Source organism: Alosa alosa, chromosome 16 (genome assembly GCF_017589495.1).
Source record: "Alosa alosa isolate M-15738 ecotype Scorff River chromosome 16, AALO_Geno_1.1, whole genome shotgun sequence".
NCBI lineage: Eukaryota > Metazoa > Chordata > Actinopteri > Clupeiformes > Clupeidae > Alosa > Alosa alosa.
In genome coordinates, this window is record NC_063204.1 from 8,972,510 (window position 1) to 9,000,009 (window position 27,500).

The 27,500-nt window shown below is 45.2% G+C and overlaps 1 protein-coding gene across 7 annotated transcripts in view; it reads left to right on the forward strand.

The window, feature by feature from the left end:
- Nucleotides 1-27,500, forward strand: part of LOC125309546 (cadherin-10-like) — a 47,760-nt gene that overhangs the window by 4,046 nt on the left and 16,214 nt on the right. For 4 of the 7 annotated variants that reach the window (XM_048266544.1, XM_048266541.1, XM_048266546.1 and 1 more), the window contains 5 exons: nucleotides 4,782-5,220; nucleotides 17,278-17,572; nucleotides 23,405-23,524; nucleotides 24,556-24,723; nucleotides 26,312-26,517. In XM_048266544.1, coding sequence (XP_048122501.1) covers nucleotides 4,939-5,220; nucleotides 17,278-17,572; nucleotides 23,405-23,524; nucleotides 24,556-24,723; nucleotides 26,312-26,517 — 1,071 coding nt within the window. In that variant the 5' untranslated portion in view covers nucleotides 4,782-4,938. The remainder of the gene's footprint in view (nucleotides 1-4,781; nucleotides 5,221-17,277; nucleotides 17,573-23,404; nucleotides 23,525-24,555; nucleotides 24,724-26,311; nucleotides 26,518-27,500) is intronic. The other 3 variants (XM_048266545.1, XM_048266547.1, XM_048266548.1) reach the window with 1 other exon arrangement.

A 27,500-nucleotide genomic window follows, 5' to 3' on the forward strand; every position in this document is an offset into this window, starting at 1 on the left:
CATCCCTTGTCTCGTCTGTCCCCCTGTCGTTTGTCATCTACTCCCTGCTTCCCTTCCTTACTTATTCATTCCTTGACTTCATTACACCCCGACACACACAAACACACACACACAAACACGCATACACTCAGCCAGAGTGAGAAAGAAAGAGAGAGAGAGAAGGCGAGAGAGAGCACTTAACCATTCACTTTGGAACGGGAAGAAGTTAGAGGCTAGTGATATGTGGTTGTGGTTCTGTGCATACAAGTGTGTGTGTGTGTGTGTCTGTGTGTGTGTGTGTGTTATGTGTGTGTATGTATGTGTCAGTTGCCACTCCCGTCAAAGCCTGGCCTTGCTGAATAGTTAATGTGAGGCACAAAGTATGACATGCAACAAAGAAAGCCATCAATGTTTCACAATGACTATACACATTTTCTCTCTCTCTCGCTGCCCCCCCCCCTTTGCTTAGATTTCCAGTCTGTCTGTCTGTCCCTCAATCTTTCTCTCCGTGTGTCTCTCCGTGTCTCTCTTTTTCTGGTGTTGTGATGTTTCTCTCACGCTTTGCATGACCTTGTGTAATGGCATTCATGTCTTAGATTAATACGTAGGCGGACAGAATTATATTTAACACCAGCTTATTTACATCTTTGTTCATTTCTATGAGGCAGCTACAGCACTGGAGAAGTGGCAACTCAAGCGTCTACAGTGACAGAGTAAAAGGTGTAGGCTGCACTGCATGTCCTTAGGCTGTAGAAATGCAGTGTTAGTGCGTGAGTAGAGAGGCAAGACATGTTTTTTTTTTTTTTTTTTTTAAGAAAAAGTGTTGGAGTGTGTATGCGTGAGAGAGGAACAGAGAGAAAGAGAGAGAGAGGACAGGGAGGAGGAAAGAGAGGTGGAGTGAGGTTAGACCTCTGTTTATGGATGTCATTTTGTATCTGTGCGTGATGAAAAGTGTGTGTGTGTGTGTGTGTGTGTGTGTGTGTGGCCACATGTGTTTGTGTGTGTCCATGTGTGCGGTTGTGAAGCAGTCTGGGGCTTAGCTTTGGGATTTGAATTCCCTTTAGAGGAGTGTTCCAGACGGGACTATATTTCTCTAGAGGACTTGTTCACATACTCATCCACCCCCACACACACACACACACACTCACACACACACATACATACACACACACACACACACACACACACACACACACACAGACACACACACACACACACACACACACACACACACACACAGACACACACACACACACACACACACACACACACACAGAGACACACTTCTAGGCAGCCATATACATCTCTGTATTATTATATTCCCCACAGACAGGAATATAGAATGCAACACACAGTGTTTCTTCCTCTGAAAACAATGAGAAAAACGTATGAGTGTGGAGTATGTCGGGGTGATGCAGTGTGAAGTGTTGACCAAAAATGGCTTTTTATGTAGGCACTCCTGGATTCCTAATACACGCATAGTCCTTTTGAGCATGATTTCAGTAAACAATGGTCTGTGACAATTTGAATATATTTTCAATGTGACCCACAGCTTATTCTGACAATGTCGGAAGGACTATGTGCGCATTTTCATCCCGAATGCTTCCTGTCACACACCTCTCACTGTTTTTCCCCCCTGCTCTCACACATGCAAACATTCACACACACCTCTGTATGTCTGTGAGTGCTCATCGTCACCTATCTATAAAGCCTACAAAACAGCAAACACATACTCTTGGCTCTCACTCTTCTGCCTCTAATTTGCAGTTTAGCTTAGATGGAGACACACACACACGCGCGCGCACACACACACACACACACACACACACACACACACAAACACACACTTCCCATCCACAACAAGCTCTCCTCTCAATAAACAACTTTTTTAATGCACTTAGGGCATTTAATGCGCCAATCAAGTTGAGATCATTAAGTGGGAGTCGTGAACATCTGGTGAGGATTTTCCCCGGCTTCGTTTCTTAGCACCATTTCTCTTTTTTCCTGTGTGTTTGGCAGACTTTTAAAGAAGCCTCTCTGGTCCAGCACTCAATAGCCATGCTGCATCAAAGATTAATATCCAGAATGCTATTAAAATCTCAAGGACAGCCTTGAATGATAATTAGGAAATGCAATCACAAGAATCAGACCAGATTAATTGCCGCACACATTCCCGCGGTCTTTTCCGGAATGCTACTGTCACACCCATAGCAGCTTGCAGGCTCATGGAGAGGCGATAAGAGGAGAGAAAAAAACGCTTTATCAGCTTAAGGCTTATTGGCACCCTGCAAGTTTCCCCATCTCTGCAGGGAGGAAAATATATCTCCTATCTGGACAGGGAGGAGGCCTGCCTTCACTTCCCACTTATCCTCCAGCGTGTCCGTTTCTGTGAGTGTGTGTGTGTGTATGCGCGCGCGTGTGTGTGCGTGTGTGTGTGTGTGTGTGTGTGTGTGTGCGCGCATGTGTGTATGTGTGTGTGGGTGAATGCATGTAGGATGCAAGCACCACTCTGAGAGCCCTTAAACCCTCTGCAGTCGAGTTTCACACACATTGATGGCACAACGAGGAACCTGTTACTGTGAAATGTGTCATAAACAAAACAAAAGAATACACACTCGGTCAGAGTAAACAGCTGCATAAGACGCTGGCCCCATGGGGCAGTGGGGGGGGGGCACTGCTGCGTTTGGTTGGGGTGGGAGGGGAACAGTGTCGAGCGGGAGAGAGATCTTTTGATCCCGGTTCAATTATGGTAATAGTGTAGAAAATAATTGAGATGCTTTGAAATGGAGCTGCCCAACGTCAGGAATAACGAGTCGGTCGGTTACCGCGGTTACGACGATCTGAGCTGGCGGAGATCAGAGGAATTGCCTGACAGGCAGGACAGAGTCGGACCTTTCCAGACAAGCATTCGTACGTGTGCCGTACGCCACGGAGACGCGACTCAGGCCAGCTGGGGCCGCCCACTCAAGGTCATCAGGCAGGGGCCTGTCTTTTGATCCGGTGGCGATCAGGAGCATTTTTTCGAAGCTAAACGGACCCATATGCTTAAAGCCCCGGGCTGAGGGCTAGGCGATGGGGCCGGCGCGCGCACGGGGGAAAGACTCGGGCCATTAGTCCAGCTCATTATGATGTACACAACAGACGACGCAGATGGGCCGGCCTCAGCTGAACAATGACGCGGCCAAGCGTCTGACCGTCCCTCTAAATTTCACGCCACTTAGGCCACTCTCTTGTCAGTGCTCATTCTTCAGTCTTTTAAATGCCATTGTGTCCAGACTTCAGCTGGTGCCATTCTCCAGTAGCTGTCCTCTGAACGAGTTTCTCAAAGCTGTCGAGGGACAGAGAGATGCAGTATGAAATTCTTTAGCTTATTCATGCTAGCTGGATCCTAGGACTTTTATCAGAGTATTTGCCCACTGGGAGCCTCTCTCTAATTGGTACTGCGAGAGGGAGAGTGAGAGAGTTTTTATTTGGTGTGCTAACGTGACTACAGTGCTTGATTCCACTCTTTTAATTCGTGCTGCCCTGCATAATCCCTGTGTTTTTTTTCTCTCTCTCTCTCTTCCCCTTTACATCTCATTAGCTGAATCATTAGATTTGTATTCATTGGATTATATTCATTGGCATCTGGTGTTTCTGTCTCATCAATGGAACCATAATACTAATTTGTGCGGAGGACAAAAAAAAAGCCTCAAGTGTCTTTGTTCATTCAAATGCATCAGATGACATTGTTCCTCTCTCCTATCTTTTCTCTCCCTCTCTTTTCTCTCCATCCTGTCTTTCTTTCTTTTTTATTATTTGAATGGTGGAACAAAAAGAAACGTGCCAATATTATGAATGTGGTTCAGCACCCCCCACCCCACGTCAACCTCTATGAGGGGCGTAATGTGTGTGTGTGTGTGTGTTTGGGGAGTAATGAATGCATGTCAAGAGTAGCACCCGGCACGCTGGCCTTTCCAGCCTCTTCGGCGCCCGTTAAACACACACACACACACACACACACACACACACACACACACACACACACACACGCACTCACACACAGACATGCACGCCACTTTGCTCTCTCTGCAACGACTGGCAACTGAGATTTATTAGGACTAACTTCCAAAAGTCAATAAATTATGCATGCATCCTCCAAATTACCTATCAGGGGCGCGTTCCAGGGGGAGTAGCGTGCAGTGCGGGCCGCGGTGAGGCATGGCAAAAGCACAGCTCTTTCACGTCCGCTGCGCAAGCCGCTGCCGCCACTGTTGCTGCTGTTGCTATTGTGGGCCGCAGTCGCTAATTAGAGCCTTCTACAGTGAGCACTGTCAGTGGTGGATGCCCACATACTGTTTGAGTGCGCCCACAGAATACAGACTTCTTGGCTCTGAAACAGAAGTTTATGTTTATGAGTGTTGTGTGATTTTGCAAAAAGGGGAGAGTGGATGTGACTTGACTGCAGTTTTTTGGAGCGAGAGAGAGAACTAAAAGTGGGATTGCTTTGTCGGTGCTCTAACGCGCATCAGCATTTCCACTCTGGATGCTGTCTTCCTTCCATGCATATTGAGGATCAATAGCTGCTGACAGTGTCAACCGAGAATTGTTTTCTCCGTTTATGCTACACTCCCTGTGTGCACTGCACTGGGCAGCGTGAAAAACTTCTCTTCCCTTCCCACAACCTTGGAATGATTAAAACATATTGCCTTACACAGTGTTTGGACTTCTCTGCAGTGGATTACGAGGGATTAATCTAAAATTCTCACTGCTGGGTGCTTTTGGCTAATGTTATGTTTGCTTTTTTTTTCTTTTTCTCACAGATACTGAGCTGGACATATTTGAAGATTGCCTTGAGGGGGTTAAAATGCCCAGTTCTGAGGCGCTGGATTCCAGAAAGGCACCCTCAGCGCTCTCCTCCTCCCCTTCCTAACTGACTCTGGCTCATTGTGAAAGTCGTCCTCGACCTGATCGGACACCATGACCCCGTGTCACCACCTCCTCCCCCTAGTGGTGCTCCTTCTCTTGGACCACACCGTGCCTCTGCCCATGGGCGAGGGCGGGCAGAATGTCACCGATGTGGCAGATGTCAGTTATTTCAACGAGACCTCAACGCCACAGACAGACGCCCCCGTCGCCACGACGCCACAGACGGACGGCAAGATTCTGCACCGCACCAAACGCGGGTGGATGTGGAATACGTTTGTCGTGATGGAGGAGTATACCGGAAGCCTTGACCAGTATGTGGGCAAGGTAGGGACTGTGAGTATGTGAGTGTGTGTGTGTGTGTGTGTGTACCGTTTCTCCAGTGGTTGAGTTCGTTCTCCAGCCAGATGATGGTGTTGCCGAGTGTGTGTGTGTGTGTGTGTGTGTGTGTGTGTGTGTGTGTGTGTGTGTGTGTGTGTGTGTGTATGTGTGTGGCGAGTGGCTATATTGAATGTGACTCATGGTCTAATAGGTGTTCAATGGAAGTTGCTTGGGTGGAGAACATCACTGTTGCACCTAATAGAGCACCTAAGTAAGTGTGCACCTCTCAGCATTTAGGAAGCAGTTGGGAACGCTACCGACAGCGTTCATGGCATCGGCCGGCAACAGCAAAGCAAAGGGAGAGCCGAGCGCCAGCCAGGCTTGTATTTGGAGTTAGTGAGCGTATGGGATGGCGTTTGGCTGCAGAGAGAGCGTGGACCCTCTGGAGGCTGTGAGAGCGAGCGAACGAGCAAGCGAGCGAACGAGCAAGCGAGCGAGCGAGCGCAGGGCCTGGCTGCAGAGAGGCCCAGATTATGCAAACAAGATAGTTGTTGGACTTAGTTGATGCAAAAAGAAGTAAATCTCAGAGCCAGACTTCAAACTCTCTCTCTCTTCCTTTCTATCTCTCTTTCTCGCTCTCTTCAGTTTTGCTCTCGCCTCTCTCCCACTCCCTTCCTCTTTTTCTCACTTTTTTACTTTCACCCCCCTCTAAGTTTTGCTCTCTCTCTCTCTCTCTCTCTCTCTCTCTCTATCTTTTTTTCGTTTCACTTTCTCTCTCTTCCAGTCTCTTTTTTGTATCACCCTCCCCCCTCTCTCTCTCTCTCTCACTCCATCTTGCATCTCCTCTCCCAGCGCTCTGAAAGGTGTGCCAGCCTTCCTGTCTGCCAGCGGCGGGGCAGATAAGCATCGCACCAGAGGAAGTGTTCCTCTGAGCAGCCGAGCTGCGCCGCCGCACGCCGAGCCGCCGGATCACAGTTGCCGTACGCAATCCCTCTCCTCTTGTCAGGCTTCCTCCCTGCCCACATGTTTGTATGTGTGTGTGTGTGTGTGTGTGTGTGTGTGTGTGTGTGTGTGCGCGCAGTGGTAGGCGGCGGCTAACGCTAACGCGACGGTGGTAATTTGGAGCAGGCGCATTGATCCCTCCCTCGAGAGGGAGGGGAAGAGAGAGTGCCGGAGAACGCGAGGCGACTGTTGACAGCCAATTTTCGGCGCGGAAGCTCACTTTCATCGCCCGCTTCATCCTCGCAAGTAAACAAGTGTCATGTGCTGGGTGCCTCGCTCGCTCGCGCTGGAGTGGGAGAGCAACGAGATAGGCGAGAAGAGAAAGAGAGAGAATGAGAAAGTGGGGGAGAGAGGGATGGAGGAGTGCGTTTGGATGACTACGTTGAGATAGCATCTTTCTCACTTGTTAGAGGCACAAAACAAACATCGAGAAGAAACGACGGGAATTAAACAATAAATCAGCAGCAGGCAGGCAGAATGGGCTTCCTTTCATGGTGGTACCAACGTTCTGGATAGGATTGGGGTGGGTGGGGGGCGGGGTGTTCACCCGCTGCAGCGACCTGGCTTGGTTCCCGAGGGCACTTTGATGGCTCTCCGAACGGCGACTTTCCTGGCATGACAGCAATTACAGACGTTTGGCTCCCGCCCCCCCCCGCTGCCCATTCCTATTCCCAATTAAAGTGCCACAACGACAGTGGGCCGCAATAAATGCAGCACAGCACAGGGAGGAACTCACACCCACGTGTAGCACAAGTCATAGGAGAGGGTGGAAACGGGGGAGGGGGAAGGCTGTCTTTCTCTCTCACACTCTCTCCGAAGATTCATCGTGTGTGTGTTTGTCTGTGTTTGTGTGTTTGTGTGTGTGTGTGTGTGTGTGTCTGGAATGGCTGGTGAGCTCAGTGGACAGGCAGTCAGGCATGCACTTAGAGGCCCAGTGAGACGCCATCAGAGACATTGATGGTCCACCTCATAAAGATAATTCCCCAGCCTAGCGCCTTGGCGCGGCTGGAGGCTCTATTTATTCCCATCCCGATCACGCGCAGACCACCTTCCTGTGTCCGCCATTATGCCGCCCGCTGATTGAAGGCTCCGTTTCGCTGTTGGTGCCGTCGTAGAGCGAACCAACAAATGGTGGAGAAAACGACCCAAACAAACCGTTGACCGTGAATGTGCTAGACCAGTGAACTTGGCATATTGACACCTCAACAAATTAATTTTGAGTCTCTCTTTCTGTCTCTCTCTCTCTCTCTCTCTCTCTCCTTCCCTCCTACTGTGGCAAACCTCTCGGAGGAACATTTTTCAATTATGTGTATGATGAAATGCATTTTGCGTGGGAGAGTAAGAGCATAAATTACCAGCAGCAGAAAATGAACTCTGTGAATCACGAGAGATGAATAGATCCACGGGCCAAAACAAATAGTGAATAAGAAAATATAAGTAATCTTACTAGATTAAGCAATTGTCCCACTTGCGATATACACAAATTATTCTCAACATGTGTGTGTGTGTGTTCATCCTGGAACAGATGTGTAGAGCAGTGCTACAACTGTTGTGTGGTGAGACTAGAAGCTCTACTGCACTGCAAAGTGAGTATACACTCCTCGGGGTTCTTCTCACCTACGTCTCAGCAGGTTCTCAACTGAGTGATAGCTTATCACCTGCAAGGCATAACAGCCTTATGGGTCTTGAGGATGGCATCTGCTCAAGATGTTAACTAACACCTAGAGCTCCCTTTTGCTCTTTTCCTTCCGACTGTATACTTGAAGCCAGGTTGGCGTCGGAGGCCGATTTCGCCCACACAGAGGAGGTGGACATTAGCCCTTGTTCCTCGCTGCGTGGTGGTTACCTGAAGTGGTGAGTGGTCGGATCAGGAGCGTGAGCGGCAGGCGCTCAAGAGGCAATCTGTCGCTCTTTTGTGTGCCGAGCCGGAGGAGAGGGCAGTCCCTTCACGGTCTGCGCGGTGTGCGGCGTCCATGTGAACACAATCCTATTAACCTCCCGCGAGGTTGGAGGGACATTGTGGAGGCCCAGTAAACAAACCCTTTAGCCCGCTACTCCAGTGGAACTGGCCCATGACAATGAACAAACACTCAAGTCACCTCCTGATGTCTAGCGCACTCTCTCTTTCTCTCTTTCTCTCTCTCTCTCTCTCTCTTGTGTGTGTAGTGGTATGTTTATGTGCATGTGCCTCTGCAGATGAGTGGCATTGGACTCAACATAATTTCACACCTGTGAATTAAATATTCTATGTTTTCAACACCTTTTTGAATAGAGGAAAGCAAGCAACACTTGCAATGATTTTACAGATGGCTTGAGATCAAAACAGTCAGGTCAACAACGGGCATGATGGATATGGTTTGGACGCCAGTCTGATGGCTTTTGCCAGTAATGCACTCACAGCATCAAACTTTTCCTACATGTTTTTTTTTTCATGCTGACTACATTTGTTCTGTCTTATTAACCAAACATTCATCAGTTGTGTTGTGTTCAATGATAAATAATTGACTAAAACTAGGCTTGAGGAACAGATGAGGAATAGCCTTGGAAGTTAGTTGGTAGCATATGGTCATCAAAAGTGCATTGAAATTCACGAACATAGGCAAATGTCCGTGACCGTTTTTTCATTTGCCAGTTCTCAGTGAACATTTGTGAACACTTGAGTTGCAAACAGTTTGCGGAGATCGTTCTCTGTTAACACAAAACAGTTAAATTTAACCGTTCATGGGAAAAAAATGTTTTCTGTGAATGTTCACCTCAAGAAATTTCACATATTATTCAATAGCCTATTAATGGATCAAAAACTGATAGAAAAACACATATTCCTTCTTTTATGATGAAATTAGCTGAGGTTGCCAGGCTACATCCACTGCCATAGGACCCAGGCCTTAGAGGACTGTATTGCTTTTTTTCCCCAACAGGAGATAAGACGCCTCAAGGTGTAGCCTACTGGAACTGAAGATAACAGCTCTTGGAACACACTACTTCCAGTGGAAATCAATTACCAAATCAATCAAATCAAAACATGTCACAACCTAATCACAAAACATCATCATCATCATCATCATCATTTTAAAGGCATTCTGTAGCTTCTAAATGCTACAGAAGTCTACACTTTGTAACTGAATTTATTAAAAAAACATAAAGCCCCATTCACCAGAGTGTTTTCTTTTTTCTTTTTTTTAAATGATCCAGTGCAAGTTACCGACAGGAGTTTTTCTGAGGCAGTAGATGTAGCATTTTCTCTGTGAAATTGAATAATCAAGGGGATCAGGTCATAGATGCTGTTTGAAGTAAAGTGCATGACGATTCTTGAAATAAATCTGAAGCCTACACATTGTAATCTAGCTCATTCCCAGATATAGATGCCGATATTTATATCTGATACGAGAGCCAAAGGTGCAATCCCTGAGTGTACTGTAATCACTTGGTCATATTCAACACATTTCTTCTTCTCAGGGTCTCCTGCTATTCTGTGTGTGTGGATGGTACCAACCAGCATCATATTTAATAAAGAACTACATGGAGAATTTGACCTAGTCGTACCTTCATAATAGGCTTGAGGTATTTGTTTATGTTGCATCATTCCCTTTTACAGAAACAGTGGCCGGAAATGCTTGATGCCTGTGCAGTGAATATGAAGCCAGACAATAAATGAGGATCAGTGTTTGTTGTTTGTTGTCCTTAGCCACAAGCCTTATCTGTAGACTGGTTATTACAGCTGTCCAAACCCGCTCAAAGCCATGAAAGCCTCTACGCAACGCAAACAGTTGCTTGCAACTATGTGTGTAAGTGTTTGTGTTTGTGTGTGTGTGTGTGTGTGTTTGTATTGGGCAATTTCCTGTGGTAAGTCAGGGATCGTGTCCCTTCCGACCTTTTGAGTGTGACTATGGGGGAGGTGTGTGTTTGGATATGACAGTGTCTTTTCAGTCAAACAGGTGGAGTCCAAAAAGGTCATTTTCAATCAGCTGAGGTTGTGCAGCCTCATAAACCGCACAGCAGTTCACACAGCGTGTCACAGTCCACAATCAGTCCACTTGAGCGAGGGACACGCCACGGTCGCTATGATGGATGAAGACGCAATGGTGACTGACTTAGGCACAGGAAAAAAGAAAGCCCCTCCGTGTGTGTTTGCACTGTGCATAGAGTTAAAGACTACGCTTCAGTAAAAGTGTTTGTGTGTGTGAGATTGGACATGTGTGTGTGTGTGTGAGTGAGTTAAAGAGTGAGAGAGAGAGATAGACAGAGAGAGAGAGAGAAAAAAGAAAAAGAGCAAAATTCAGGGGACCAAAGAAATGGACGAAACACACAATAATTATTCTGTATCCATTCTGAGCTTGATCTGTGCTTCCCTATCTCTTCGGCACAGCACTGAGCAGTGCTCACTACAAACCTGACAGGAATTGCCAATGATTTGGCTGCCTAGCTGCCGCTCCCTGTGTGTGTGTGCGTGCGTGTGTGTGGGTGTGTTTGTGTGTGTTTGTGTTTGAGTATGCAAGGGATTGGATTTAACTCCTCGAGCTGTTCAGAGCGTCAAAGGCTAATTTTGTGCTACATGGTTTTTTAAAAAGGCAAATGAAAGGCAAAGTGCTCCAGAGCCTTCCTGTGTGTTCCTCCTTAGCCATTCTTCACTCATTATGGTCAAGGCCGCTCTAACACCCACCAAAAAATATACTCAGTGCAAGAAAAGACACTGGCAAGATATAACTTTGTTACCGCACTCTTTATCTCACAGCTGCACTGTCTCCACTCTTTTTAGACCCTTTTTTTCCTTTCTCGCACAGAAGAGCTAACGAGCAATTGTCCCGCGATTATTCCCATTTTCGAACAAAAGGTCTCTTTGTTCAACTTCCGTGAATGCCACCAAGCGCTGGATCTGGATCTGGAGACTTGGAAGGGGAGAGAGCGAGAGAGAAAGAGAGAGTGAGAGAGAGAGAGAGAGCAAGAGAGAGAGAGAGCGAGAGAGCAACCCTCCATCAGTATGCAACGCTTGGTCTGTAATATGCCACAGCGTTTCTGGATGCCGGGTGTGTTGCTGGGCAGTCCACTGCAGGCAAGGAATCTGAGAAATCAGCACTGGCCGTTGTTTTTATTTATCTGCTTGTTGTTATTGTTGTTGCCACCCCACCAATAATATTGTTATACTGTGCGAGTGTGTGTGTGTGTGTGTGTCTGTGTGTGTGTATGTGTGTGTGTGTTTCCTGAGCCGTATGTAATGACCAGAATGCCGCTGTAGGACATGTCCATCTAAAATGTCTTTTAGTGCCTTTGCAGTGTCCACAGGGGGTTCTGCTCAATAATTAGGGCACCACAGTGTTGTTCGGACATTTCACAGAGAAAACATCTGGTGCATGGCCATTAAGTGCAAGTTCATTACATAAAGATGGGTGGGAAGACAGACATAAGTGGACTAACAATCAATTAGGATTTCATGGCAACAATAGGAAGTTCCCCTGAAATTGCATTAACAGGAAACAAATTGAAATGTTTACTGTTGTTACAGTAAGCATCTCGAAATAGCCCCCATCTTCCCCCAGGAGAAGGGAGGGCCACCCAGATTTGTAATTTCCCCTTGGGGATCAATTTCCAATAAAGTATCTATCTATCTATCTATCTATCTATCTATCTATCTAATGGCCATACGGGTGGTGGGGAGGAAGGAGCGATTTCACTAGGACCTCTCTCTCAGTGAGCACTTGGACCATTTTACTGCCCAGGACCCACAAAGTATTAAAGCACCTGAGCTCAGAGAGTGTACTACTCTTACCATGTCCAGAAGAGAATGCTGGGAAGTCATAACAATAAACAGCAATAATACTTATTATTATTATTATTATTATTATTATTAGTAGTAGTAGTAGTAGTAGTAGTAGTATTAGCAGTATTATTAAATTTCTTTCCTTTTCTCCAGTATTTATCAAGACAATTTATGTGGGTGTGGGTGCTCAATAGAGAGATATATTAAAACTGAAACTAGACTCTCCTGTAGGAACTGTAGAAACTACACTAGTAGCACATTCCGTTCTTTTAGGGTTTACATGTGACTGTTGCCTGACATCATAGAACTTTCGTTTTGAGCCAAATATAAATAGACTCTATTCTAAAGGCTGCCAAGACCATTTCATCAGTGCAAGCTCTTTCTGTGCAAGAGACAAAAAGTGGCCTGGCGATTGTCCCCTAAATTCAAAAATCTTAAGAAATGGTGGATGTCATGGTGACCATCCTGTTTGTTGTCCATTTCATAACAATCTCTGCCATGAAATGTGTGTTGTGTATGTGTGTGTGTGTGAGAGAGGAGAGAGAAAAGAGTGTGTGTGTGTGTGTGTGTGTGTGTGTGTGTATGTGGGGTCCAGCTGTATTTGGGAGTGCTGATCGTGTAGATTGTATGAAGCACATCTTTAGCCACTCTAAAAGCTTAGAGTGGTCCTTGAAGGTTCGGTTTTGTGCAAGCGAGAAAGCTGAGACACACTTACTGCTCATCAGTCAGAGCGACAGTGAACACTGGGAACAGCAAAGGGCCCTGGCCAGTGCACTCAGCACAAATAAAATGCACCATTTCAATGGTGTTTTTGACTTAAAATAGGGCTCATACAAGCCTCGAAGTTTCCGGAAACTATCCGATTAACTGCTGCACCATCCTGCTGAAAAGCAGATATTTTTAAAGGGTTCTGCTATAATGAAATTGGCTGCATTTTTTGCTTAGCATTCTGTGAAAGCTGACAGCAGTTTGGTGTGATCTTGTATTGTGTTGAAGGCCCCGCGAGAGCACTGCTTTATAAACGGCGTGATTTGAAGCAATCGTAGCAGGGGTGCAACGGAGGGCACAGCCTGTTAGCATTTTGAACCTAATGTTTGGCCCCCATTACAAGTGGCAAGGAGAAAACACTTTTTTGTCTGTTTGTGTGTGTGTTTGTGTTGCCGGCACACTAATGTATGTGCGTATGCACTGTATTTGTGTGTGTGTAAGTGTTTTTACTTTCCCATTTAAGAAAATAAACAGCTCGTGTAAATCCCTTAAGCCTATGTGGTCTGTTGACTGTCAAACAGCAATTAGCCGGCATACAATGGGGGTGTGCTTGTGTGTGTGTGTCTGTGTGTGTGTGTGTGTGTGTGTGTGTGTGTGTGTGTGTATGTGTGTCTGTGTGTGTGCGTCTTTGTGTGTGTGTTTGTGTCTGTGTGTGTGTGGGTGTGTATGTGTGTCTGTGTGTGTGGGTGCATCTGTGTGTGTGTGTGTCTTTGTGTGTGTGTGTGTGTGTGTGTGTGAGAGAGGTGGAGGATGGAGGGGTGGGGGGTGTAACAGAGTCCCCTCCAGCTTACAGCCTTAGAGTCTGACATCTCTTGATTCTTTTAAGGGATTAATGCCCACTTTTGAAAGGCAGCGGGGGAACGAGGCGGGCGTTGTGTGTTGGAGTGTATGAGAGGATTTCAACTGCTGTAAAGCACGTGGGATTTCAAATTACGCCACCATTAGGGGATTTTCCCCATGTTTGAGGTGGTATGGAGGGCAGCTCTTTGTCTTACATTCAGTTCAGCCTCCCGCTCCCATCTCCTGATAGTTTGATTCAGTTCAGTAGCCGACACCCAATCAGATACAAACATAAGGCTTGGGGTGTTTAGCATGCTTGTTGTGCACCTGTTTTCATTATCATGTGTTATTGAGTGTACTGTGTGCTTCACTGAAGGTCACTGTGGATGAATATGGCCTGGGAAAACTGATGGTTTGTGGGGACTATATTAAATCTACTGTACAATTATAAACATAATTTTGGACATGTGTTGAAATCTTCTAATGTTCAGATGTTCTACACCAGTGATTACAGTGTTGTGAAGTTAGAAGGAGGCAACTATTTTGCATCAAATCTCACTTATGCTAATGAGTTAGTGGATTTTCATCCCATGAGCACGGCACGCAGCACGCAGGCTTATTTTTATCGGCAGTAACAAGGACCGGCATTGTTTTCTTCATAGGCAGCTAACACAGTCACAGTGGCATTACCAATGAAGGGGGACCTCAGTACTGCACGCTTAACCCATAACTCAATGGGCTAGCAATGCACTTAGAGATATATGCATACAATGTTCTCTCTCTCTCTCTGTCTCTCTCTCTCTCTCTCTCTCTCTCTGTGTGTATGTGCATATGAGAGATAGCGAAATAGATTAGAGGTAAAGGTAGATATAGAGAGCGAGACAGAGAGAGACAGAGAGAGATAGAGAGAGATAATTAGATATTCTCTCTGTCTGTGATGGTATTTATACCCATGTGGAGATGCTGTGTGCAGTGTCCCTTGCTAGTTTCCAGTCACTCTGAGAGCCCTTGAGATATGACAGCAAACAAAGTCAACGTGCCAATAATGAATCCCAGTCTAATGTTTGCATACATTAGAATTGCACTCCTCAGTGTTTGCCGTGAGATCATGATGAATATGATTATTTTGCCGGTGTGTGCATTTATTTTACATTACACACCTGTTTGCATGAGGGTCAACTTGACATAGACCCATAGGTGGCTACAGGTTAATTGCATCTGTGTGTGTGTGTGTGTGTGTGTGTGTGTGTGTGTAAAGTTGTTGTGTACAAGAATTCTGAATATCAAAGCAGATGGGTTGGTGTTTGTGAATGTGTGTGTGTGTGTGTCTGTGTCTGTGTGTGTGTGTGTGTGTGTGTGTGTGTCATTGTTAAGGGTTTGTTATCATGTCCCTTTCTATTTTTTTTCTATGCATGACAGCTGACATACTACAGTATATCCAAAACATGAAAACACAGTAAAGATGTGTTGCGGCTATATATTATGTTCTGAGATAATTCAGCATTACATTAGCCTTTATTTTAAGATAGCCAATAAAAGGTGCAATTTCTTCAGTAGTCATGCACAACAGTTTCACAACATAGAATACTAGTACTGTACTATCATTACTGAATACAGATGGTTGTCCACTGAACTTGCATAAGACCATGCATAAAAATAGTAAAATTGAAGTCAAAATGCATAAAAGAGTAAATGGAACTCAAAATGCATACAAATAGAGTAAAATTGATTCAATTTAAACATAGAGTAAAATGGAACTCAACATGCATAAAAGAGTAAAATGGAACTCAAAATGTCCATGTCCATACTGCGTGCCTGTTTTTGTGTTATGTAACATCCTTATGCATTGGACAGATTTAGGATGGACTTAAAAAAAGGGTGAATAACTTCTGAGTGAAAAGGAGGGGCTTTTCCAACAGGGCTCGTGGAGTGGCCAATTAATAGTCTTTAGAATAATGGCCTCTGCTTTTACAGTGAGCAATTGAACTGGAGTGCCTTTTAGATGTGTGTGGCAGAGATAAAGAGGAGGCAATTCTTGGTTTCCAAATGGAATGTTGAACCAGAGGTTGGCCTGAACTCAAATGTACAGGTTTGCAGAATGGTTTAAGCATCTGCCTTATGGTCCTCCTAAGATAGTAAAGTAGCACTGCTTGCATACACACAGTGAAGAAGATAGGAGGATTTAGTATCTTCGGGTCGACTGAAACACTATGCACTCTCAAAATAACCACATTCTCTGTCTTTCTCTCTCTCTCTCTCTCTCTCTCTCTCTCTCTCTCTCTTTACGATATGGCAATACCCATGCTAAAGTCTCGCACAGACAGCCAGTGATTCACTTATCGCCCATTCCGTTAGTTTAACTACAAAGCGCTGGATTCCAATAGCATTCCACAGTGTCTTGTCGCTGCATCGCTTCTAGTCTCTTCCTGCCTGAATGCCGCTTAAGGCAAAGACTCAAGGCTACCCAGAAATCCACCATGCTCTGGAATCTGCTGCTGTCTTCGAATGTGTCCAATATGTGGGACAGCTGGAGCAACCACTCAAAGCTGAAGCTTCATGTTGTTTGTTTATATTTATTTATGTATTTATTAATCAATTTGTATTTTAATTAATGCATTAATCATCATTAATCAACTGCATCTTAGAAGACTACCCATGTCCTACATAGAGTTTTTGAATGGCTGCCCTTTGGCAGGCATCTGCGCTGTCCTCTGGCTAGGACTAACAGGAAGAAGGCTACCTTTACTTTTGGGGCTATTCACCTTTTGAACTTGAATGTGCTCCCAGCCCCTTCTCCTCCATCTCCTGGGATTAATCCCCCCCTTCTTACACTCCTGTCAGTCCTGTTTTTTCTTTGTCTGTCGTGTTCTGTCTTTTGGAAGGATGTATGTAAGGGGTTAGCCTCTTGTTCACTGAGACGACCTCTTCAGGTGGCTGTTACAATCAAGACCACACACTGTGCAATCAGCTGAAGAGCGCTGGGGACTTCAATGATGTGCTTAGTTGCGCACAAGTTGCTAAGGAACAGGTGCAAACGGAAAGGACCTTGGAGAGACTTGAAATAAAGTTCTCTGTGAAAGGGCTGTTGTGGGGAGACTGGGTCAGACTTGATTATGTCACAATGAGCACAATGCATGGTCACATCCTTTGATACAATGTGTTGTAGTAATAGTGTGATTAATGATTAGTAATTCTTGCAATTGTGCATATTACTTACCATACTTACTTTAAATTCCTCACTTTATATAACTCACTTACTTTATGTTCCTAAATGGAGCTTCAAATATGACTGTCCATATCACAAACTTGTGTTATCTTTACACTGCATTAGTTTAGTGATTCAGTGATAAATATTTTGCACCTAATGTTTGACAGGCTTGTAAAGCCTGAAAAAAATAGTATTGTGTGCTTCCTTTTTGGAACACATGTCACAGAGGTAAATCATTTCAGGCATTGCAATATAAAAGGGAAGAACAGTATATGGTATATTTCAAATAAAATATGTCCTATATTTTTGTTAACTTTAGTTTAGGGAGGATATGTTACCCATTAATACATTAACACATTGCTAATATTTACTAAAATGAGCGGCTATTCTGTTAATACACAAACATATCGACACACAAAAATAACGACACCTCCTGGGCTTCATACAAGGCCAACTTCTTGGTAAATGATCTTGCTATTTTGTACTTGTTTCTTTTACGGCCATTCAATCATCTTCTCTTTTTTCTTCTCTCCTCCTACTCTCTATCCCTCAATTCCAGCTGCATTCGGATAAAGATAGAGGCGACGGCAGCGTGAAATACGTCCTTATAGGTGATGGTGCTGGCGTGGTGTTCGAGATCAACGAGACGTCGGGCGACATCCACGCCAAGAAGCGCCTGGACCGCGAGGAGAAGGCCTACTATGTGCTGCGAGCCCAGGCCGTCAACCGGCGGACAGGCCAGCCCCTGGAGGACTGGTCCAACTTCACCATCAAGATCCACGACATCAACGACAACGAGCCCAAATTCTCCAGAGACACGTACCAGGCTACTGTGCCTGAGATGTCCGAAGTGGGTGAGTAAAAACTCCCATTTCATTTTACGCTATACCCTGCAAAAAACAGCCATAACAACGAAAACAGGGAGCTGTGGTGTAAACGGTAGCATCGCAACCAGTCGGTGTCCACCGGGGTCCTGAGTTTGAGTCCGACCTGCTGTCATTGCTCTCTCTCTCTCTCTCTCTCTCTCTCTCTCTCTCTCTCTCCTCACTGCCCTGTCTGAGTAAAAGGGAAAAAGCCCAAAAGATAATCTGAATTGATATGTCAGATAGACTGCAACAGCATTGTTGACAGTTTTCCAAAGCTTGTTGTTGTTGTTGTTGTTGTTCTAGTCTAGACACAGAGAGAGTGAGGGGGAGCTTTGACAGAGGTGCACAGCACAATCCTGCTGGCGGCTTATGGTGTGTGTGAGACGCGAGCATCATGTCCCATGTCACATTCGCTTCTGAGGGAGATGGGCTGGCTCCTGTTGGGAGACATGAGAGGGTGTGCTGCCTCGAGGACTTGCTTTGTTTATGGGCACAGACAGCAGAGAGGCTCACATGTTTCAGGCGTTTTTGGGTCAGAAGAAATGGTGCAATTAAGGTTAAATTCTTCTTCTTCTTCTTCTTTATTTTTATTATTATTAGCATTAACATTAGCATTAGCTCTAGCATTATTACAGTAAGATTAACATTATTAGCATTATTAGCATTTTTAAGTATGTTTCTGCCTTTAGGCTACTACTACCTTGGGTGATCAGACTCATGTGGCCTGAACATGGTCAAGATGCTGCCACTCCCCCAGCAGTTCCCCATATTGCATTTTTAGTAAAAAAAAGTGCTTTGCTAGACAATTGAGCACACATATATAATAGATGAACAGAAAAAAATATTAAATTAGACAAATATTTTTCTAATTGAAAAATAAATAAATCCTCACAATCCCCCTTTGACGATGTCAAACGTTTCATAATCTTCTGTAAATAATGATTATGATGACAATGTTATGATATCCTTAGTTCCAGAGTGTGTGCACATGGTCATGGTGCATAAGCTGAAATCAATTCTGTACTATGAGATCAGCGCTGACCTTGCCTCAGGAGTCAGTGATCAACAGCCAGCGAATCAAAGCTCATTTGGGGAAAAATAAACACCAGAAGCCTGTTCTGATTAGAGATCATGATTGTTTGATTTTCCAATCAATGAGTCTGGCAATGGAACCAGTGACCACCACCAAGGCAGGCTTGTTAAAAAAGGGAGAAAAAGCCTGGAATACACCATTCAAGCCCTTACACACTGTAGAGTGTGTTGTTGCTGTTGCTGTTGTTGCTGTTGTTTTAGACAGTTATAATGCTTGCTTTGAAAGCGAGATATGACCAGGGTGAAAATGCACTGCTAATGTTTTAATTAACAAACACACAAAGAGCTGTTTCATTCATGTGCAATTACGAAAAAGAAGAAAAAAAAACACCAATATGCAGCAAACATATTTCCTTTTAACCAATATTGTAACCCATTAACACTGATGACACTGGTTTACAGATTTGTGGTCTATCAACTCAAGAGTCATAGAAAGCTATTTCAGCACGTTTTGGGCCACACTCATATTAACAAGACACTTATCACAGGCCTGAGAGAGTAAGAGAGCGAGAGAGAGGGAGAAAGAGAGTGTGTGTGTGAGAGAGAGAAAGTGTGAGAGGTAGCGAGAGAGGGAGACAGAGAGAGCGAGGGATGGATCTGAAGGGTTGCTAGAGTGATGTTTACTTCCACTAGGCTCCTCGTCTGTGTAAACACTGGCCCAGTCGGCAGACACAGAGGGAGTCCATCACAGTGTTGGTCTGTGGGAGGATGAGCACACACTCCACACCCACGGTCATAACACACACACACACACACACACACACACACACACACACACACACACACACATACACACACACACACACACACACACACACACACAAACACACACACACACATACACACATACTGTACACACACACACACACACACACAGATACACACACACACACCCAGACACCACACACACACACACACACACACACACACACACACACACACACACACACACACACAAACATGGTACTGTAGGTGCTATTTACAGCAATAGCAGAGAAGCAAACAGAAATGAAATGGTACATGCTACGTTATCCTTCCTGAAATCGCAGCACTGTATTACAAGCAGTGTGGGCGAAACCAAAACAACAACAGCACCTAAAATGATGTGGTTAGAGAGTGTTTAAAGTGTTGGTAGGAGGGTTGTTGTGTTACTGTATGAGGAGCACCACCAGGATGGCCATCTTTCCCTCACTCTATTTCACATGCTGGACATTGTACTGGCTACTTGTGCCTTTATTTTTTAATGTGGCATGGCCAGAACATTCTCTGAACCTAAAAAGATGTCAGTGAGCATCTTAGTAAACATGCTATAAGGCAGCTACTGTACCTGTCACAGTCAATGCGGACCTGCTCTGTGCCTGACGTACTGTAGGTCTCCTGAGGGATATTGCCATTCCAGGTGGTGCCTTATCCTCCTGCTAAATGTATAGTCACAGATGGACGGGTGCGAGCAATACCAATGTCTGTTACCTTATGGCCTTGTATCTGTTTGCATTGTTTTGAAATAGGACAAAGAATTGAATTGAGGATGTATATACTTTGAGGAACCATGAATACGCTGGATTCTGAGTGCTATTATTCATGTTTCCCTTATGATTTATTTTAGAGGCTAGTGAAACGGTTTGGGTCTCTCAGATGGACAGGTGTGTGTGTGTGTGTGTGTGTGTGTGTGTGTGTGTCAAAGTCAAAGTCTGCTTTATTGTCAATTTCTTCACATGCCCAGACATACAAAGAGATTGAAATTACGTTTCTCACTATTTCACGGTGAAGACAAGACATATTTTACCAATTAAGTCCACAGACAAACATAACATTCAAGTAAACAATAAAAAGTAAATAAGAAGGCACATACAATGAAGAAATAAGAGCAGCAAAATTGGGTTGAAATTGTGCAATTGTGCAACTGTGTGTGTGTGCGCATGTGTATGTGTGTGTGCATGTGTTTGTTTGTGTCTGTGTGTGTGTGTGTGTGTGTGTGTGTGTGTGTGTGTGTGTGTGTGTGAGGTGCCATAGAAATGGTTTCAGATTCGGTGAATTGACTGCAAAGTATTCCGCGGTTACATAGAGAGTTAGAGCACATGCAGCAGATGACTGCTTGCTGGTCTATTCTTCTGTATTCTGCATGAATTGTATATAATGACTATAATGTAATTGACTAATGACCAAGATGTTTGATCTCTTTAATGATACTGTTTGAGATTTGTTTCTTTATCTTATCTCAAGAGGACATAGAGGAGAATATGTAAAACAAAAGCCATAATATCATCTTACCGCACTCATAATGTGTTATGCCATTATCCTGCTGCTAATATCGTTTCTAGTTCATTTTGTTTATGATGGATTATATTATAGCATATTAACATTTTCAGGAATAATCACTCATGGTTAAATGCTTCATAGATTTTTTTACAGTACAATACAAATGCCATAATTGTGCATTATTGATGTGGGTTTGAAGTGAACTTCAAAGGTCACTGTGTAACTCACTCTGTCTGTCCAGCTTGTGGACAACATGTGAATTCCGAGTACGTTCTCATCATGCCAGTAAGAAAGGTCAGTGGCGCACTACGCGCGTTTCTAGCCAAACAAACTGGCCGTGTGTCGGGCGCGTGCCAGCCACTGATCGGAGCGGTGATCCATGAAGAGTGAACCACGCTTTTCTCCCTGTTCCGCGGGCCGGGAGTCTGAGCGCGACAGATGTTTGCGCGTTCATTAGTATGCTCGGAGCCCGTCGGAAATCTGACGCGGTGCGGCAGAGGTCTCGCGGCTGCCAAGGACGGCTCCGTGCGGGCAGAACGGGTAGCATATGTGGCCACCTTCGCAGGAGCCACTGAAGGAAGAGGGGTCACCTCCAAAGTCCACTCCACAGGAGAACAAAGTTATTAGTAACACACGCCTGGATATCAAAGCCTACACACACACAATCACACACACACACACACACGCACACACACACGCACACACATACACACACACACACACACACACACACACACACACACAGATAGACACACTCTCGCACAGAGACAAACATTGAGAACACAAATGAATAATATAATCAAATTGAGGGCATGAGCACTCTGGCAAGGCCCGTTTTTCTGTCGTGGCGTGATTGAGGATATGTTTACCTTTAGCACGGCGTGCTACTCCTCAGTTTTCCACAGTGATTTTATGAGGTGCCCAGAGGACATTCTGCGATTCCTTTCGGGTCTGGGCTGAATGTTAATGTTGTCAATGCCAGAGAGACACTCTCCGAGTCACAGACCTTCCTAGCCTGACAGTGAAAGTCAGCTAGGTTAAAAAAAAAAAAAAACATCCAGAAAAGAAGTACGACTGAATTTATATAGCGGTTTTGTACTCCTCCGAGCATTCAAAGCACTTTACAATTTCATGCCTCCGCATTTACTCATTCACACACACCCTCAAACTCTGATGCAAGGCGCCAACCTGCACATTGGGAGCAGTTTGGGGTGTTTTGCTCAAGGACGCTTTGATTGGCCAAAGATTCCTCTACTGCCTGAGCCACCACCGTCATGCCCCAAGTCCTTCACGTTTCCACACCATCTAAATATAACACGTTTAGCTTAGCATCCCAAATCTATGATCATCGTGATATCTGACCTTGGACTTGATTGTGTGTGCCAGCAGATAAAAAAGAGAAGAGGAAATTTGGCCTGATAACAGACAGAAAGAAAGAAGGGGCGGGCGGGGGGTCATGAAAGATGAGTATAATGTGTCGATCTCATTTGAGGAGGAGATTAATTTCTGAGATGATTGAGACAGAAAATTATAACAGCGAGATAAGCACACGTCTGATCAAAGTCTCTCTGATCTCACAAACCGCTTTTGTACAGGATGGTCCACGGGAGGGAAAAAAGGCCAATTTGCCAGAAATCTCAAGCTTTTGTATAGCATAAAAGGTATAGTGCTGTAATACATCCTGCTAGACACAGTGTAAGTAGAGGTATGGTTCACAGAACGTTGTGGCGGCACTTAAGTGTGGAGTGCTGTGACTGACGTATTTACAATGTGTGGGACAATGTGTGGGCAGTACTGAACAGGCAAGCTGTCAAGGCCACGCCAGCCACTCTTATGTGGAGCGTTAGCCCTCAGGGCCTCTTTAAAGCATCAACGTTTTTATTTGATCAAACTCAAAATCGGCAATCGGATGGCTAGTTTGCTTTCCATCGTTGGTGCCCTTGCCTCCTGTGAGCTTTTTTCCTATGTGAGTATGCATGTGCATCTGTCTGTTGCACTGTGCAGCATACGATTCCACATAATGGGGTTAATTTCAAGCCATGGGGAACAAAATTGGATTGCGCGAGTATGTCGAATGCCAATGCGTCTTCATCAGAAGAAGCCTTCGCTTGGGAATATCATTACCCTGCTTGCAGATGCACGCCATCCAATTCCAGTGCGTTGTATTTCATTAAAGGGACCATCAGGAGTCTGTTTAATTTACCCAAATGATGTATTAGGGAGTAAATACCAGGCTAAAAATATCACCAGGCCTCTGTTTGGACAATATTAGAATGTTGACACCTCGACAACGACAGAATAGAATGATGTAATGGAATGGTTATTGGAAGAGAAATGAAGAAGTGTTTTGTAAACATCGTAGTTGTTCAGCCTGCTGTCTGAAAACTTTTCCTTTTTTGTCAACCCCCTCTCTCTCTCTCTCTCTCTCTCTCTCACGCTCTGTCTCTCTTCCACTGGCTCTCTCTATAGGTACAAGTGTGATCCAGGTTACAGCAACAGACGCTGATGATGAGGACTATGGGAACAGTGCCAAGCTGGTCTACAGTATACTGGAGGGGCAGCCATATTTTTCTGTTGATGCCAACACTGGTGAGACATGTGTGCATGTGTTTGCCTGCATGTGTATTTATGTTAGAGGGGGGATATATGGGTAGTTCTCCTCAGGCCAAACACAACAAGCTTGGAGTGTGCATGTGTGTGTGTCGGCGTGGGGTATGCTTGCCTTAGATACAAGCAATGCACTCTGCACACACACACACACACACACACACACACACACACACACACACACACACACAGGCACTCTGTACCTCTATTATTTTTTTGTGTGTATGTTATTGTTGAGTATATCTTTGTACAACGGCATGCATTATTTTTTGCTTACATTTCAAGCACCATAACGAAAACATGCTTCCTTTTATTTTCCTGCTTTGACATCCCCCCCTCAGCACAAAGAGTGCATCAGAGAGCCCTAGTGGAGCTGAGTAGCATGCAGGCGCTGTGGCGGTGCAGCCCGCCTCACAGTAGCCATCATTCAGGTGCATTCAGGTGCATTCAGGGCAGGAGAAATGTTCGTTTCCAACAGCAGCAGCACCACCACCCATCTGTGCCCCCCACCCCACACTGCCAGCTCCTCCATGGCCATCCACGCCTCCTTTCCTTTCAGCCACGGGTGGCTCTCCACTGTCAACAATCTTGTCCTCCATCACCACAGTGAAAAACAATGCAAAACAAAAAGCATGTTTTTTTTTTTTTTCATTTGAGGACCCTGCGTGAAGATTGAAGATGACAGCTTATGGCTTTGCATACACTGGGAAATGCTGAGTACTTGGAGATTCAAATGTGCAGATTGTGTGCAGTTGTTTTAATCCCTTCATTAAAACCACTATTAGTCATTTATTGTCTACTATTTGTTCACATAGTCCACCTAAGTAGCAGCTCATTATGTCAAGAATCATCTTCAGGTTCCTTTTATTTGTCAGTCTTCAATACTTGTATCGGAAAATAAATGGTGTCTTTGTCCCCACCCTGTTGTGCACATAGACATATCATGAAAATGTAAGGCCAAGGTCAGTTTTACATCTCCATACTTGCGTGATAACTTCAGTGCTTCCTTCCAGGCGTCATCCGGACATCCCTGCCCGACATGCAAAGGGAGAACCGGGAGAAGTACCAGGTGGTGATCCAGGCCAAGGACATGGCCGGCCAGATGGGGGGTTTGTCTGGGACCACCACCATTAATGTCACCCTGCTGGACGTCAATAACAGCCCCCCTCGGTTCCTCCAAAGTAAGTGGCCTCACCCTCCACAACCCCATCCTTATCCACTCTCTCTCTCTCTCTCTCTCTCTCTCTCTCTCTCTCTTCTCTCTCGCTCTCACTCTCTTTCTCTCGCTCTATTTGTCTATCTGTGTATATCTGTCTTTTCCTCTCTCTCCCCCTCTCTATTCCATTTCTTTCTGGGCGATTAGGGAAGGCAAACAACCAGAGCTACTCATTCCACCAAATGGCTCGAGGGAGAGCGACTTCTGTTCCCCACCAAAACCCAATGGAAAAATATACAAGCAGATGCTCTTAAATTGGTTGTTGTTCTTATGGCCCTTAGAGCATGTGCACAGCAAACCCTGCTACTGAAACCCGGCTAGATCCATTTGTCATGTGCAATGCACATAATGCACATAAGTGCTGTTGGTATTTAGAGTGTCTTTGACTTACGTTGAATGTGATGGCAACAGGCACATTACACGGTGAGGGTTTAGTAAACGCTTGGCTGGGTTACCGTCTCATATCGACTCATATTGCCCCGTTCCCCCATTTCCGTTCTCCCTCAGGGATGTGGGTGTGCTTTAATGCACTCTGTCACTAGTACAATGGTCTATAAACCCCACACTTCCCTTAATGCCTTGCTTCAAGGAATGTAAGGAAGAAAGGATCAAATAATACTGTGGCTAGTATTGTTGTTAGAATTGCCTGTCTATATTATGGGATGGTTTACCAGTGACCACTTCATCCCTACCTGTCAGTCATGTTCATTAAAATGGCCGTTGGAAAGCACTGGCACCATTTTGGCTCAAGGTTTTTGTAACAATGAGTCATTTTGGTGTTGGTTACCTTGAATGCCACATCACACTTCTGTATTCATGCCGCATTCAGTGGAATGACCCTTTTGAGAGCGATATCAAGGAAAATGAAAACATCAGAAGCTCAGTGAGTCAAGTTACATGTTAATTGGGGAGCTTTGGTAAATGTAAACAGCACAGCATGCTCAATCCTCATCTACCCCCACCCTTCACACACACACACACACCTAACCCACAACAGTGTCCCAGGGGGACAGCTGCCATTGAGACAGAGCATGAGAGAGAGAGAGAGAGAGAGAGAGAGAGAGAGAGAGAGAGAGAGAGAGAGAGAGGAGCAGCTGAAACTTGGGCTGTGTCGGCAGAGTGAGCGAGAGTGGCGTCACTCAGGGTGATAACTAATCCCTTTCTCTCCACTTGGCTTTCCCTGCCAATAAGCGTCAGACGTCAGACATCAGACAATGTTTCCGAGAGGGGCCTGAAATGGCTCATTGAAGCTGAAATTCTATTAAACAATAAACAAATGGAGAGAGTGAGACAGAGAGAGAGAGAGAATGAGAGCAAGCAAGAGAGAAAGAGAGAGAGAGAAATGGAGCTTAGGTTGTCTCGTAGGATAAGCGAGGTTGGGAGTGAGAAATGCTCTCAACACGGTGCCAGTTGGAGGAACTACTGTAAGTCCCCACCGTGTTCACACCTGACCGTCTCATCACCTGCACTCTCTTCTATCACACTATGTCTCTCTCACTCTCTCATTCTGTCTCTCTCATTCTGTCTGTCTCTCTCTCTCTCTCTCCTTGAAGCTGGCTACCGTCTCGAGGTGCCAGAGTCGGCAAAGGTGGGATCTCAGGTGGGACGAGTGAAAGCCAACGATGCGGACATCGGGAAGAATGCCGAGATGCGCTACCGGATCGTTGGTGATGACAGGCGCAATGGGCACGACGGGAGTGACATGTTCGACGTGTTCACGGACGGCGCCACGCAAGAGGCTGTTATTACTGTGAAGAAGGTGAGAATGACAGGAGGGTTCTCTTTTGAAGATGTCTAACACTCCTGCTGTGCACACACACACACACACACACACACACACACACACACACACACACACACACACACACACACACACACACACACACACACACTAACATACACACTCACGTCCATATTTACACACACACACACACACACACACATACACACACACACACACTAGCACACACACACACTAGCACCCACACACACACTAACACACATTAACATACACACTCACGTCCATATTTACACACACACACACACACACACACACACACACACACACACACCTCACTCCAACCCACAGTCACACAGAAACATTCACATACACACACTCCCATCAATCTACCATCACACACACACACACACACACACACACACACACACACACACACACACACACACACACACATTAAAATACTTTGAACCTACCATCAGCGTACCTCAGAGCAGAATGCGAGCGATAATCCTCAAATCGAAGGCCTTGGGTCCTATTACCAGCACAAAGGTGCTCACTGTAAGTCCATTCGACTCATTTTCCTGTGAGGAGCCCCAGCGGTCCCCCATATGCATTCAGTGGAGAGAGAGCCTTGCTGAACGCTGCCTAGTGTCTCCTTTACGGCGGCCTTTAAAGAGCCACAGGCAATTATGCAAATCTACCCCCGTAAAGATAGCACTAAGAAATGGATACGTGGGTGCCTGTCTCAATGGGCCAAGTGTAAAAGATTGCACCTTGAATCTTTAACAGCCCCCTTAATATCGTAGGTATTAGGAGCAGGGTGATTGTGAATGCACAAAGGGGGCTTTAAATTAAGAAATTCCGGTATAATCGGCGCTATTTTTTTTATTTTCAATAAGGGAGACACATTGCGATAAAAAGTTCAAGCACTTTAATTAGCCCTGGGGCTGTGTTTAAAGAGACCTGCTGGACCTCGGCCATGAGATCCAGCCTTTTACAAA